This window comes from Peromyscus californicus, unplaced genomic scaffold (genome assembly GCF_007827085.1).
Source record: "Peromyscus californicus insignis strain IS unplaced genomic scaffold, ASM782708v3 Scaffold_5__1_contigs__length_169319896, whole genome shotgun sequence".
Taxonomy (NCBI): domain Eukaryota; kingdom Metazoa; phylum Chordata; class Mammalia; order Rodentia; family Cricetidae; genus Peromyscus; species Peromyscus californicus.
Window position 1 is genome coordinate 53,761,963 of NW_026294573.1, and position 14,674 is coordinate 53,776,636.

At 41.5% G+C, this 14,674-nt stretch overlaps 1 protein-coding gene across 8 annotated transcripts in view; it reads right to left on the reverse strand.

Annotated features, from left to right (window-relative positions):
* Nfia (nuclear factor I A) overlaps positions 1 to 14,674 on the reverse strand; it is a 544,849-nt gene that overhangs the window by 39,657 nt on the left and 490,518 nt on the right. For all 8 annotated transcript variants that reach the window (XM_052718430.1, XM_052718426.1, XM_052718425.1 and 5 more), the window contains one exon: positions 14,053 to 14,218. In XM_052718430.1, the coding sequence (XP_052574390.1) occupies positions 14,053 to 14,218 (166 nt within the window). The remainder of the gene's footprint in view (positions 1 to 14,052; positions 14,219 to 14,674) is intronic.

Consider the following 14,674-nt stretch of genomic DNA (forward strand, 5'->3'; position numbering starts at 1 on the left):
AAATTAAAATCATAGTTGTTTTTCCTGCCCCTTCCCCAATCACCTGGGCTCCTCCTTTTCATATGCATGTTTAATCCCATACTCCTTCAGGAAGGATGAGTACCCTCTTGCCATTGTAAGAACAAAGGGCCAAACAGTTCAAGAACTTCTCTCTCTCTCTCTCTCTCTCTCTCTCTCTCTCTCTCTCTCTCTCTCTCTCTCTCTCTCAGCAACAGTTTTACAGGGCCTCTGGGAATGTTGGAAACTGTGAGGTAGACTTGATAGTAGACAAAGAGTAGAGAGACCCCCATCAACACTGCTCTTCACACCGCTGCAGGCATCCCTGAGGACTTAGCTTCTAACTCTCAGAAATGGGTACAGTAAAAAGAGAGTAAATAGAGTTACAGTTGGTGTGCTGGCCTCTTTTTCTGAATAAGAAAGAACAAGGGACACATGTGGAACTGCAGGAACCCTGACCCAGTGACACTTGCTCGTGCTGTTAAGAATTTGGCAGGTATATTTTTGAATGGAGGTTATCACTATCCCATCTTTGGAAAAAACCTAGAAAGATGTCACTATGAGGATATCTGTATCAAAGTCAACTGATACTTCACACAGAGTCTCCCAAATCTGACAAATTAGCAAACTCAATTTGTGCAGCTCCTTTGGAACTAGGTAGACGGTTTTAAGGTCTAGTTTAGCAACTGAAACATGATACGGAAGGTGGAAAAGGAAGACAGCCTGGCTTTCCGTGTATGTGTGATGGCAAATGGGCCCCTCTTTGACAATGAAGATTGGTCTGCATCCACAGGCTCGCCAAGGAGGCTGAATGGTGGTTTTCCTCGGGGCTGAGCTGCTTGCTGGTGGTGACTAGGGAAAAATAAGCACAGGGTGGGATCTTTCAGCAAAAGAAATAATGCAAGACACCAGGGGAACTTACTCCCAGATGCTAGAATCAACCCTTGCAGGTGGGCCCACCTTCTGCTGGAAAGTGTGAAGAGAGAATGGTCTCTTGTTTCATCACAGACACCAACTTTATGGAAGTTGGCAAACACTCTCTGTCTTCATTTGCTTAGATCCACCCAGTCTAATGTCGGAGTCCACCAGAGAGTTATTTTAACGTAGTCATATGTTCTCTCCCCCTAAAAGATGCTTATCTGCACACTTGCCATATGCCAGGCTCTGTTCTGCACACTGTTGCATACAAAGGTGACAAAGAAACTTGCTATCCTCGGATGTCAGAGCCGACTGAGGAAATGCAAGTTTAGAAAATGAGCACGAGGGTCTCAAAGTAATGCGGATAATCTGTGGGCTGTTAAAAGACAGACAGTGGCACCTGGAAGAGGAAAAGGAAGAAGTTTTGGAGGAGACGGAGATGGCTTGTGAGATGTGTGTGAGGGAGTGGGGTCGACAGGTTCCTGGAGACAGGACATCCCAGAGGAAGTAGCCGGGGAGGAAGGATGCGACCTCAAAATGATGTTTTGCCATATGCAAAGAGAAGGGTGATTTTGAAGGACTGGAAACCGGGATGTTTGAAAAATGCAGGGGAAGAGGTCCATGAAGTTAATTTTCTTTTGAAAGGAAGAAATAAGTTATAGGATAAACAAAGACAATGTATTTTGGTTCCTAGTACAACCGTCAGAGAAGACCCCTCTTGGGACCTTTCCCTTCTCATCCCACACACTAATGCACAGCTCTCACATTCTCATGTTCAGAAACTCATTTTGGGTTTTTCCTCAAAACTTTAGTCTCACTGAAAAGACTCCTGTGATTTTACGACCCGCCCAGGGAATGTCCTAGTTCCTGGAACAAGGGTAAGCAAAGCAAGTTGGAATACAGACTTAGAATACGGAGTCTTCAAACAACTGCAATATTATTAAATGATTCTCAGCCACACTGGACCATGAAGGATGTTGTTAAGTTGCAAACTGAAGCACTTCATTAAATAGTGTCCCCCAATTTTAACTTCTGTTATATTTCATAGTGTGTGGGGGTGGGGTGGGGTGGGGGGGGTGGATAAAAAAATTCCATTTTGAAAAGAATACTGAAAGTATTAGAAAAGAGATCAGCTAATTTATAAAGGAAACCACTACTATTGAATTCATTTATGGATTTGAACAGCAGATTGCTCCAAGGTCACGAGAGAATGCTGGAGAATATCAGAGCCTTCCTTTGTCAAATAAATCTATTGGTATGAGCAAGTATGCAGGACGTGAGTTTGCCTTATTAACATCACATAGCTGGGGAGAGCAATAGGTGTTTTAAGTCCTTTGAGAGTCAGAGATGTAGAGAGCTTCCTATGCACGGGTGGGTATTGTTAGGTCTCATCTTGCATTTTTGAAATCTAGGAGATAACCATTCCAAGTTTCCACAATTTGGATCATCTCTGTGCAGTCAGTTATCTCATTCTATTATCTCTGCCAATCTTTTGTCTTCACAAACAAGTTACAACAAAGAAACACAGCCCTCGGGGCTTGAAATTAAAGACTCCCATCACTGGTAAGTTATTACGGAACAACATACCCGCAAGCTCCCTTCCCGGAAAGCTAATGAACTCTAACTTTAATATATTAGCATTACTAACATGTACAGTAACAATGTGCATGACATGTCTATGGGCCGCCAGCCCACAAACGGCAGGGAAGGAGTCAACTCAGCCAGATGGCTTTGCTCTCGGTATTTTTGGTTGCATAGAGGCTCCTCAGTGCTGGCAGGAAGATTGGAGGCACAGGTTACGATGTGTACACAGAGAGAGGAGGAATGGAGGGACTTTTAACCTGAAGATGACCTGGCCTCATATTACTGAAATCTGTGTGAAAATGTGGCACTTTCTCACAAATGTTTCCAGCACTGTCCTACTCAAACTGACCATAATTTTCTTCTTCTTCTTTTTTTTTAAAATCATAATTGCAAAGGAGAATAGGCTTTGTTTCAGTTTATTTCTGATGGCTAGCCTAAATCCTGTAACTGTCATTTATTTTTGTATCAATGCTGTGTGTTGCTCCAATTGATAGGACATATTTATTGATCCAAGGAGAGTCTGTGTATGAGTAGGCACAGGTGAAAGTTAGATTAAACAGCACGTGGAATAGACCCTGGATTCAGCTGGGGTTGGCTAAAGAAAGAAACATGGATCGATATATTGGCTCATTCTCCCTTGAAACGCTTCTGCAACCTCTCAGAAGGCGGTGTAACTCTGGAAACCTACTCATGGGAATTTATCTTCAGCAGACAATAAAAATACTGATAAAGATTTATGCTCCAAGATGTTCATTACAGTATTGCCTGTAAGAGTGACAAACTGGAACCAACTGAGGAGGTAATGCCTCATCCAGACAGTGGAGCATTCTAGAGAAATTCGTGTCTTCAAATAGCAACTAATAACATCACAAGATGCTTGCAACATGAAATAAAATCACCTTACAGGGCTGTAATATGTTCATGTACACACCTATGTACACACCTATATACATATTATACTCAATTAGGGCTGAAATACAAACAGAAAATGAGTGGGAAATAAGTTAAAGTGATTACCTCTGAAGAATGGGGTGGTGGACACTTTGAAATACCTTCTAGTGACATTTCTCTGTTTCTTTTCCTCTAGATAGGGTCTTGCTATGCAGCCCAGGATGGCCTGTAACTTAGGATGGACTTGCCTCAGGGTCCCAAGTCTGAGATGACAGACATTCCTCATTATGACTGGATCCTTCCAGTAATTTTTAATTGTAAGTAAAATGAGCACAAATGAAACTTGAAAACCAAAAATACTACTTTTTTTTTTTTAAAAAAAAAGGGCAGTGAGATGTATAAAATAAAGGTAGAGCTAGAAAAGCTTGGAATCTAGAATCTGTTTGATTTTTGGTTGTTTTGAGACAGGGTCTCCATATGGAGCACAGGCTGGCTTCAAACTCACAGTTCTGCTATCGTCTATGGAGTGATACCATGCCCAGCTTGCTCTACTTGGTTCCTATTAGAAAGATGATCTTTACAGCCAGTTAACCTCTCCCAATATCTGTATGTAAAGAGGTGAGGATAGTGAGTGTTGTTTGCTGTACTCTCCTTTTATCTGAATGTCTCACAGGCTGCCCTCTCGACAGAACAGTCCAGAGTGAGGTGCGGAAGATTTTTTCAGAAAAATAGGAAGTTTGGATTCCTCTGTGCTTTGGGAGAAAACATTTGAAGAAAAAATTTGCTATCCTCTACTCTGGGCTCACTGATTCTAAAATTTGAGACTGGGGGCATTTATTATACTCGCAAGATAATCTGTCTCCCAACAATTAAAAATATACTCATACCTCTTAAGAGGTGATGCTATAATGAGACTTGTCACACTTTGTAAGGGTATAAATTGCATAAATCTTGCAAACAATTTGGTAATGTGTCTCAAGAGGAGAGCTGCTACCACTTGTTTAGTAACCCACTTCCAGCACTGCAGCCCAGGGAGATGATGAGGCCTGAGGACCAAAATGTGTGTCCAGGGATACAGACCCTATTCCATAAGGATGCTGAGAGTGGATGTCTTAATGGAAGGACACAGGTACAAACTGTTTAAAATCGCATTTCTTAACTTTCTTATAAACAAGGTATAATATTCTTGTTAAGAAAGCAGTACATAGACATTACATTCAATAAGATCAAAAGCATTCCGTGTACGTCTATAAATGAAAGATGCATAAATACACGCTACAAAAGGATGGGAAGAAAAGTACAGTGTTGATAGAGGCTGATTACGAAGAACATAAGCTTCTTCTTTATATTTTCCTGTTTTTGAAGTTTCCTGCAATGCCATCTATTATCTTTAAAAAGAAATTCTTGAAACTCACGTGTCATCTCAGAAAGTAAAAAAGAAAACAAAACCTACGGCAAATACAGAGTTAAACTGGTTATGGCTATAAATATGGATACAGCCTTCCATTCCATTCTCTTTTAAAGACTGCCCCCCTCCCCTTAATTGAACTCAGAACCTTGTACATATTGGGCAAGTACTCTAGCACTGAGCTGTCCATCCCTTCAATTCTCATCTTAGTGTCTTTTCCCATGCTCTGGGTCCTGGCTTTTCATCTAACCCAGTGCAAGTATTCTTGAAATGATAAAAACACGTTTTTATGAGGTGTCTTAGAATGTTCAAAGAAAAATCACAATATCACACCTGTCAACATGTTATATATTTTGGCAGAACAGAAAGAACTGGGCTTTGGAGCTCAAGGGACTCGAGTTTAGACATTAGCTCAGTTTCATTCTCTTTAGAGGAGATCTTACAATTCCACCTTATAGTTATAATAACTGTACCTAGCGCATTTGGAAACAACCTACCCAGTACCTGGAAATCACTAACATTTTTTCCTTTCCTTTGCAATTAACATAGTTTTAAAAAATTACATATATTTAGTGTGTGTGTGTGTGTGTGTGTGTGTGTGTGTGTGAGAGAGAGAGAGAGAGAGAGAGAGAGAGAGAGAGAGAGAGAGTGCGTGTGCACATGCGCATGTGCACATGCACAGGCCTCAACACATGTTTGGAGGTCACAGAACAAGTTGCAGGAGCTGGCTTTTTCCTTCTACCACGTGGATCCCACATTGTCAGGCTTTATGGCAAGTTCCCTTTCCCACTGAGCTATCTTGCTGGCCCCCTTTTGCAAATGAAAACATTAAAAAAATAGACTGTATACAAAACAAAATGCTCTGAAAAAAATGATAACAAATTACTATTAAAGATAGTATGTATCCATCTGTATGCTGGGGATACCTAAACAACGCCTGCTGTGAATGAAATGTAGACCTTATACTGAAGTCTCTCAGAAGGGGAAAATATTATTCTTTATCAAAGATAGCATATTTTGTTATTATGCTCAGGGGCCAAAGAAAGGATTTGGTGTATGAGCAAGACTATGAGAAGATCATTAGGCAAATACTTTTAAACATAGAGAAATAATTATATTTTATAAAAGAGCAAATCAAAAGTTAATATCGTTGGTTTCTATCAGGGGAGGCTCTCCCCATATCCCTCTCTCTTTCCTCCAGTTATTAATTCCCATCCCTCCAGTCTGAGGCAGTGTTTAGCACAGGTCATATCTCTCAGGACCCTCTCCCACATAAGCAGATATCAAAGGCTCTTCCATTAGTCTCAATAAGCTTGTCTATATTTAAAGAGTCCCTGTGCTTAACAGTTATATTGGTGGATGTTCAGGTTATCAGTCTCCCATTATAACTGATGCTTCAATGAATGCTTTAGGTATAGCTTTGCTCATATATCCAAATACATGTGTGGCTTATATTTAAGATGTATGCATGTATTTATGATTTTATACAGAAATATTGAATACTTACAGATAAATGCTGTAATTTCTCTCTCTCTCTCTCTCTCTCATACACACACACACACACACACACACACACACACACACACACACACACTTGTTCTAGGAAGAGGCTAAACCATTTAAAGTCCTCCAATGGCCTGAGAAGGGCCTGTTTTCCATTTGCATCATGTTAAGATACTTTTTGATCTTTGCTAATCTGATAGGTATAAACCTTTAAAGTTTTCATTTACATTGCTTTACATCACACAAATTAGAAGCCTTTCTAACATCTTAATTTTTCCTTCTTTATGTGCTTTCTTGTATTTATTTGATTGTTCATCTTTCTGATCCTCATTTGAAAAGCATGTATTAAGTATTTTGGCCTTTTGTCACAAATGCTGAAAATATTTTCTTCATATTATATTTTTTAATTTGCTCTGGGTATTTTTCTCCTGCATATAATTTTTGAAATTTTTAGTACAGAGCTTGTTGATTTTTTTCTCTGATGAATGCTTGGTGGATACATTTTGTATTTTTCAGAGAGGCCATCCTCTCTTAAATATTATAAACAAAACTGTACTGTGGTTTTTTAAAGATGTGTGGGTCAACTTTTTAATGCTTTTTATTTGTTTGTTTTGGCCCCAGATGAAATTTACTTTTGTGGAAGAAATATTTTTCCAGATGGCTACTCAGCTGTCCCAGTATACTCTACTGAATACTGGATTTTTCTCTTTAGATACCACCCTCTTCATAGAATAAACACTATGTATTTGGGCCTTGTGGTGGCTTCAGTAAGAATGACTTCTGTATTTGAAAGCTTGGCCCACAGTTGACAGAACTGTTTGGGAAGGATTAGGAGGTGTGGCCTTGTTGAAGGAAGTGTGCCACTGGGAGTGAGCTTTGCAGTTTCAAAAGCCCATGCCATTCCCAATCCCCCCACTCCCTTTAACTTGCAGATGAGGATGCTTATAAGCTCTCAGCTACTGCCCCAGCACCATGCCTCCCACCATGATGATCACGGACTAAGCCTCTGAAACGGTAAGCAAGTACCCAGTTAAATGCTTTTAAAAACAAGCTGCCATAGTCATGGTATCTCTTCACAGCAGTAGAACACTAACTAAAACTGGCCTCATTCATGATCCCCTAATGCAGAAGAATATAAAAACCAGACTCTAATGCAGAAACTGGGAGTGGTGGCTTATGCCTGTCGTCCCAGAATGAAGGAGGAAGGGGAATACCAAAAGTTCCAGGCCAGCCTGGGCTACACAGTGAGTTCCAGGCCAGTCTGAGCTACATAGAAGATGGTCTCTGTCTCTCTCTGTCTCTGTGTGTGTGTCTGTCTGTCTGTCTGTCTGTCTCTCTCTCACACACACACACATACACACACACATACACATGCTGATAACAGAAGTACTAGTAAAGAGATTAAAATTAATTTGGAAGTGGATAAAATAAGTTTTGCTCCACATCAGGCATTGACTTGAGAGGAAGCAAAAATGGCAGGGAGGTCGTCTTCAGGATTGTCCTGTCTCTTGCTTAGGGAGGTCTTTGGGATTGTCCTGTCTCTTGCTTAGGGAGGTCTTCGGGATTGTTCTGTCTCTTGCTTAGGGAGGTCTTTGGGATTGTTCTGTCTCTTGCTTAGGGAGGTCTTTGGGATTGTTCTGTCTCTTGCTTAGGGAGGTCTTTGGGATTGTTCTGTCTCTTGCTTAGGGAGGTCTTTGGGATTGTTCTGTCTCTTGCTTAGGGTGACAGTTCCAAGAATCTGTGGTGTTATAAAACTTCACAGGACTTTATGCCAAAGAGAATTTTATTAAGTAAACACTTTAAAATTTAGAAAAGAATAATACAGTCTAGACATAAGTTGCATAAAAAGTGATTTGTGAAATGAATCCACAAACTTTGTTTTCACTTACCTATAATCTACCATTTCTCTAAAAGATGGAGCATCATCATGATGCCTTCCCCAAATCTTTGGCTTTCTCTTCTCCACTAATAAGACATACTCATACATAAGTACCAGTGACTTAGAAATAGATTTTCTGTTTCTCCACACAGAGTTTTTACTGCCTTAGAAAAGGAAGTTTTAGGCTATTCCACAGAGTCTCATGCCACAGCACAACATACGGGTTCCAGTTTCAAGGTGTTTGGGTGTGAATCATGTTTCTGGAACACTTGGCTGACTGGCCTTCAAAAGGTTACCTTATCTCTCCATTTTGTCTTCTCTTTCTCAATCAGTTTAACCTGAAGCCTTCCTTCAGGAGTTCATGTGAGGGTGAAAGGAGGTATTACACATAGAAGGATTCTGAAGGTACCTGACTCTGGTGAAAGCCCTCTCAAGCACCTGTCCCTAAGCTGCCTTGGTCATCTGAGAAGACAGAACCTCCACTGAGAGGAAAACCCCCACCAGACTGGTCTGTGGGCAAGGCTATCGGGAATTTCTTTGATTAATGATTAAAGTAAGAGGGTCCAGCCCATTGTGTGTGGTACTACCCTTGGCAAATGCTCCAGCATTACATAAGAAAGCAGGCTGGTCAAGTCATGAAGAGTAAGCCAGTAAGCAGTATTCTTCCATGGCCTCTGCTTCAGTCCTTACCTCTGGGTTCCTGCCTTAATTTCCTGCCCTGACTTCCTTCTATGAAGAATTGTGATGTGAAACTGTAAGCTGAAATAAACCTTTTCTTCCCCAAGCTGCTTTTGTTTATAGTCTTCTATCACAGCAATAGACACCCTAACTAAGACATCCACTAAGTCACAGTCTGAGGTAGTAGAGAGAGCATGGGAGTCCTACCATACCACTATTGGAACATCGTGCTGGGCAAGGTAACCTTAATTTTCTCATTTAAGTTGCCCTGTCTATAAAATGTTGACCTCAAAGGAGTATAGGAAGATAATACACACAGGTAAAGAGCTCTGTTCATCAAAAGGCACTGAACATATGTTAATTGTTAGGCTTAAACATTTCTGTTCTGGTGGTAGATAATTGTTATGCTCTCCGTTATAGGTGCATATTCATTTACAGAATGAAACAGATACAAGATTCATTTGAGACATAAAAATAAACAATAAATGTAACTTGCTATTACATGCTTCTATTTTAATAGGATTTTAGTTTAAAAAAATCAAGTTCATAACTAAGGAGGAATGGAGGAGAAAATGTTTATGAGTTTTTTAATGCACCTTAAATTGATTTTTAATTAATTAACAAAGGAAAATATGCATATTTTTATCTCCTACCATAATTTAAGTGTTTTCTCCTTTGCATTCTAATTCCATGTTATGATGCCAATCTTTACTTCAGAAAAAAAAAATTAGGGAAAATTCCATTTTTACGGTATGAGCTAGTCCCAACCTATGGCATGAAGAGCTATAGTCCTCAGAACTCACAGAAAATTCTCTCTTTCTTTTTAAGCAGGGGCAGGAATCTCATTATGTAGTTTTGGCTGGCTGGAACTCACTATGTAGACCAGAGTGGCCTTGAATTCACAGAGACCCACCTGTCTCTGCCTCCAGAGTGCTGGGATTAAAAGCGTGCACCACCACATGCAGCCTCTTAAAAATCTCTTATGTCATACTGTATGTTTGAAAAGAAGTCCTTTATTAAGAAAATGATGTGCCAGGTGGTGGTGTCCCACACCTTTAATCCCAGCAGAAGCAGGCAGAGGCAGGGCAGAGGCAGAGGCAGGCAGATCTCTGTGAGTTCAAGGCCAGCTTGGTATACAGTTTGAGTTCCAGGACAGCCAGGGCCGTTACACAGAGAAGTCATGTCTCAAAAAACAAAACAAATGAACAAACAAACAAAAAACAAAAAAGAAGAGGAGGAGGAGGAGGAGGAGGAGGAGGAGGAGGAGGAGGAGGAGGAGGAGGAGGAGATGCACCCTGAAAAACTCTGTAACCTGCCCAGGGTTGCAAGTTTTGCTTAGCCTGAGCACTGGGAAGTCTAAGAGGCTCAAATGTCTAGTGCCCACCCCCCACTCAGAATGGCTTCTTGTCTTCATTCTTTCAAGAGTTCAGGCTAAAACCCTACAGGTCATTTTTGATTTCTTTCCTTCTTCTCAGCCCATATCAGATGCCTCTGCAAAGCTTATAAACTCTATCTTTAGAATATTCTTGGTGTCCAAGAGCTTCTTTCTCACAGCCTCTGCTGGCCTCCATCCCCAGGTCAGTGCCTAGACAACTCTCAGCTGGGTGATTGCCATAGCACTTCCACCATACTCTGCCCAGTCCTGCCTTCTCAATCTTATCTACTGGTCCCTAGCTTCCTAACTCACATGCATTTTGTTGGTTTGGGTTTCCACTCTCATCAGGATGAAAGTTCTTATGTGGTGATATATTGTGTACCCTAATAAAATTTGCCTGAGGATCAGAGAACAGAACAAGCCACTAGATTAAACATAGAGGCCAGAGTGTTGGCACACACCCTTAATCCCAGTACTGGGAAACACACATGCCTTTAATTCCAGGAAGTGAGGGCTGGGCAGAGAAAGGTATACAAGGTGTGAGGAGAGAGGAACTAAAGGATTTTTGGCAGAAGCATGCCTTTCAGCTAGAGGCTTTTTAGGCTGGAGCCTTTTGGGAGAGGACTCAGAGGATTTCAGTCAGAGGGTTTGTGGAGTTGGTGAGGTGAGACGTGGCAGTGGCTTGTTCCTTGGTCTCTCTGATCTCTCAGCATTTACACCAATATCGGGCTCCAGGGGTTTTTGTTTGTTTGTTTGTTTGTTTGTTTTTTTAAATTAAAAGATCATTTAACAATTCGAGCAACACTTATTTGTTTCATTTACCTTGGCACTTCTCTGTCTTGAATGGGGGCTGGCATATAAAAGACACCCATTCCATCCATCATGTCCTGCCTTTGTTCCCCCCCTCAACCTATTTCAACAAAGCCCTCCACGATTTCCTACTAACATCTAGGCTTTAGGAAGCATTCCTCTACTCACAGTCTCACTTGCAGGAAATGTCCAAGTCCTGACACTGGCCTGCAAGCTCCATGCTCCCAAGGCCCTACTCCATCCTCACTGCGTCTCCAATGTTGCCTCTGGTCTTCTCTTTCTCACTGTTCTTACTTCCTCACTCACACGGGGCTGCTTTGGCTGATCCTTCTACCTACTGGTCATCGGGTCCCACCCCTCAAAGGGCTGGAAGGTCTTGCTTCCTGATGGCATGCTATCCTACCGATTCTGCTTCTTGTCCGTCTATGCTTCACGGGTTTCCATGCACAGGGATCACTGTCCTACATCAACTGCCTTCAGACTTACTGTGTTGTTCATTCTCTCTCTTCCTCTTTGGAATAAAGTATAAGATCAGGATTTTTAAATCACTTTTATCCCCTGTTCTAGGTGCTGAAGCCTAGCACTCAGAAGGGTTTTTGGCACACAGCTAATGCTCAATAACACGAATGGGGAAGAGCTTTTCTTTCAGTGGGGACAGAAACCCACATCACCAGCTTATCAGTGAGAGTGGGACACACTGTATGAACCACTCTCACAGGTCATAGGTCCTCTCTGTCACATTCTAAACAGTTGGACACAGTGTAACCAACGGTTCTGTACACATACAAAAATATAAACGCTCTTTTTAGGGAAGAGCACAACTTTCTCCTCACTCCCACTTCCCTGATTTTTAAGGGGATGGGGACAGATTTTTCCTATTAAAATATACTTATTTTACAGGCATTTTTACCCTCAGATCTGCCTTGTCCATGTTGTTCTGGTCATGCTGAAAAGTTTAGTGTTAGTGCCAGAGGCAACACATACCCTACTCTAGGCTGGCATCCATTTGTATTTCATTATTAGGTGATATTAAAAATGTTGCTTTGGCCTTTTATCTGTCACACAGCATGCCTATTATCTTACTCCCTCCTGATAACCTGCTGTGAGTGGGCAGAGGAGTTAACACTGTTCCCATTCAAGAGGGAGTTGAGTCCTCCCAAAACTTGGTAATAGAGGAGACCTTTGGCTTGATTTCCTGTTCTATTTTATTTTTTTTTTAACTGAAAAAAACTTATTTTATTGCAAACAATTCCACCCAAACCCCTAAACAGAAAACTGTCTGCCACTGTTCTTTGAAACAGGCTTCAGTTTTGGATATACTGTTGGGATGCTGAACACTGTACTTAACACCCTGCCTGATGACACTTCCTGCTGTAGCTGAGCTCTGAAAAGCTGCTAAGGATAAACAGGTCAAAACCATCCTGCAATTTTAGTTTCTAAGGAAGCACGTGGTTTTAAAAAAGTGTAAGTTTCCCTTAACTTTCCATCCATTACTAGTACTAGTTTTCGACCCCTTTTCTAGCTTGCTTCTGGGATGTGCTGATAGCTCACAGCTAAGCAGCTTCCTCCCCACGTCAGTGGACACTGGTTCTCTCCTTTGCTGATGCGTGTTGGACTGAACCATCTCTTACCAAACAGGTCTATCTCCCCAAACTGCCTCTGGATCCTCAGTCTTTCTGCTGCAGAATTCATACACAATGCCATCTACTTACCCCAATAAATACTAGATAATATTTACATCAATACAAGATAATACAGAGTTCACGCTCTGATCTATGTCTGAGAGAGATGCAAGTCTCTTTAGATCCAGTGTCCCCAGTTCCGGTGACTATGACCTAAGTAGAGGACTGTCTTTCCTCTTTGGCTCTTTCTCTCCTGTATCCAACCCATTAATTACAACATTGAATCTAAGAAAGCCAAGAGGCCTTCTTGTTGAAATGCTTGTTTATATTTACAAAACACCCCTCCACCTGTTCCCTTTCATTCAACTGCTATTACTGCTCTTCAAGATCCTGACCTTAATACTCCTCTTTCTAACTGCTCTTACACCTTTTTCTCATTTCGGAGGGACCCGCACCACCACCACCCTGAGAGGCTCTTCCTGGGGACACTGCCACTGCTCCCGTTCTATACTGTCATCCTCCCTAAAGGATTAAGGAAGGGCCCCTCACACCACCTTTCAAGGCTAGGCTACCAGGTCACCTGGAAACTCCAGCCATCACTCTTTCTGCCAGACATGAATAAAGACCATATTTGTGTGTTCACACCTTTTATAGCCCTTCCAGCTCCAAAACACCAAGGACTATCTGGAGAATTGCTCGCTGTTGTTGAATTCATCATTCCCATCACATAAGCAGATTTCAGAATTCTCTATTTTATGATTAAGTACTCTCAGACTGTTGAGAGAAAGTCAGAAGGTTCTCTTTCTCCATTCAGTCCTACCCTATTTCCTTTCCTTCCCAAGCCTCCTCATGCAGCTACCACGGCTTCCAGCTCTGACTTTTTATCAGGACCACCTTATTCTCAGGCACATTCGATGCACATACCTTTGGATGGATACTTTGATCTAGACACTTTTTAAATATGTTATGCATAAGGCACATAATTTTTATCTCTCATTAAGTTTCTAGGGATAATCAAACCTTTTGTTATTAAGAATAGCACAAGCAGATGCTCTTAGAACACCATGGGAATAGCATTCTATGCAAACCACTCCAGCAATATACACAATTTAATAGTTTGTATCTTGTTCCCAGTCCTTAGCATGTCGTTACAGCATCTTAATCTGCCACCTACACCCAATCATTTCCATATCCGGTGTAGTCTGACAGTACATGGGAGTGGTATTCACTGTGACTTGGGTCTGGGCTCTGCCAGTTCATGCTATAGATATAGCAGTGGAATCTGTGCCTATTGCTAAAGCCTGCACAGCAAGGGACAAGGCTTAGGTGTGAACTCGAGTGCAGAGAGCATGGTAAGTAACCGGCGCCTTGTCTCGGTCATACTTACTCGGTGAGGTGGGGGAGGCTGCACCTCCTTCTGTGGATGTGGTTGGAGGCTTGGTGTCTGGCATGGGCAGAGGCACAGGCCTGGCCATTGGTGGTGGCGGTGGTGGCGGCAACATTGGGGTGGGGAGGAATGGGTTGTGCACCTTGCCTTGACTGCTTCCATTGGGCTGCATGGGTTCGGGGAAAACACACACAAGAAAAAGAATAAACGGATATCAGCCATTAGCTGCCTCTGCCAAGGAAAGACTTACTAGGTACCTGTCATGCAAATCACTAATATTCAGGCTGTTGGAAGCACATTGATCTTTTGTTCCCCAGAATGTCAAGTCCAGGAGCAGTCTGGACTTGTCCATCCCTGACAAACCAACTCTCGCTCAGTGTTGTGTTAGCTGCTGCTTCCTCCAACGTTTTCATGATTGTAAAATGCTTGTTTAATATCTACATGCTAATTAGACTGAGGTATCATTCCTCTATGTGCATTTATATAGGTAAAACCATGATCATTAAATATGTACATAAAATATATAAAACGATATTTGATTTTCAATTCTTAAAGTTCGTCTTGTAAGACAGTTAATAAATGTATTCAATGAACAGAGGTATTTTCTTTCACATATCATATA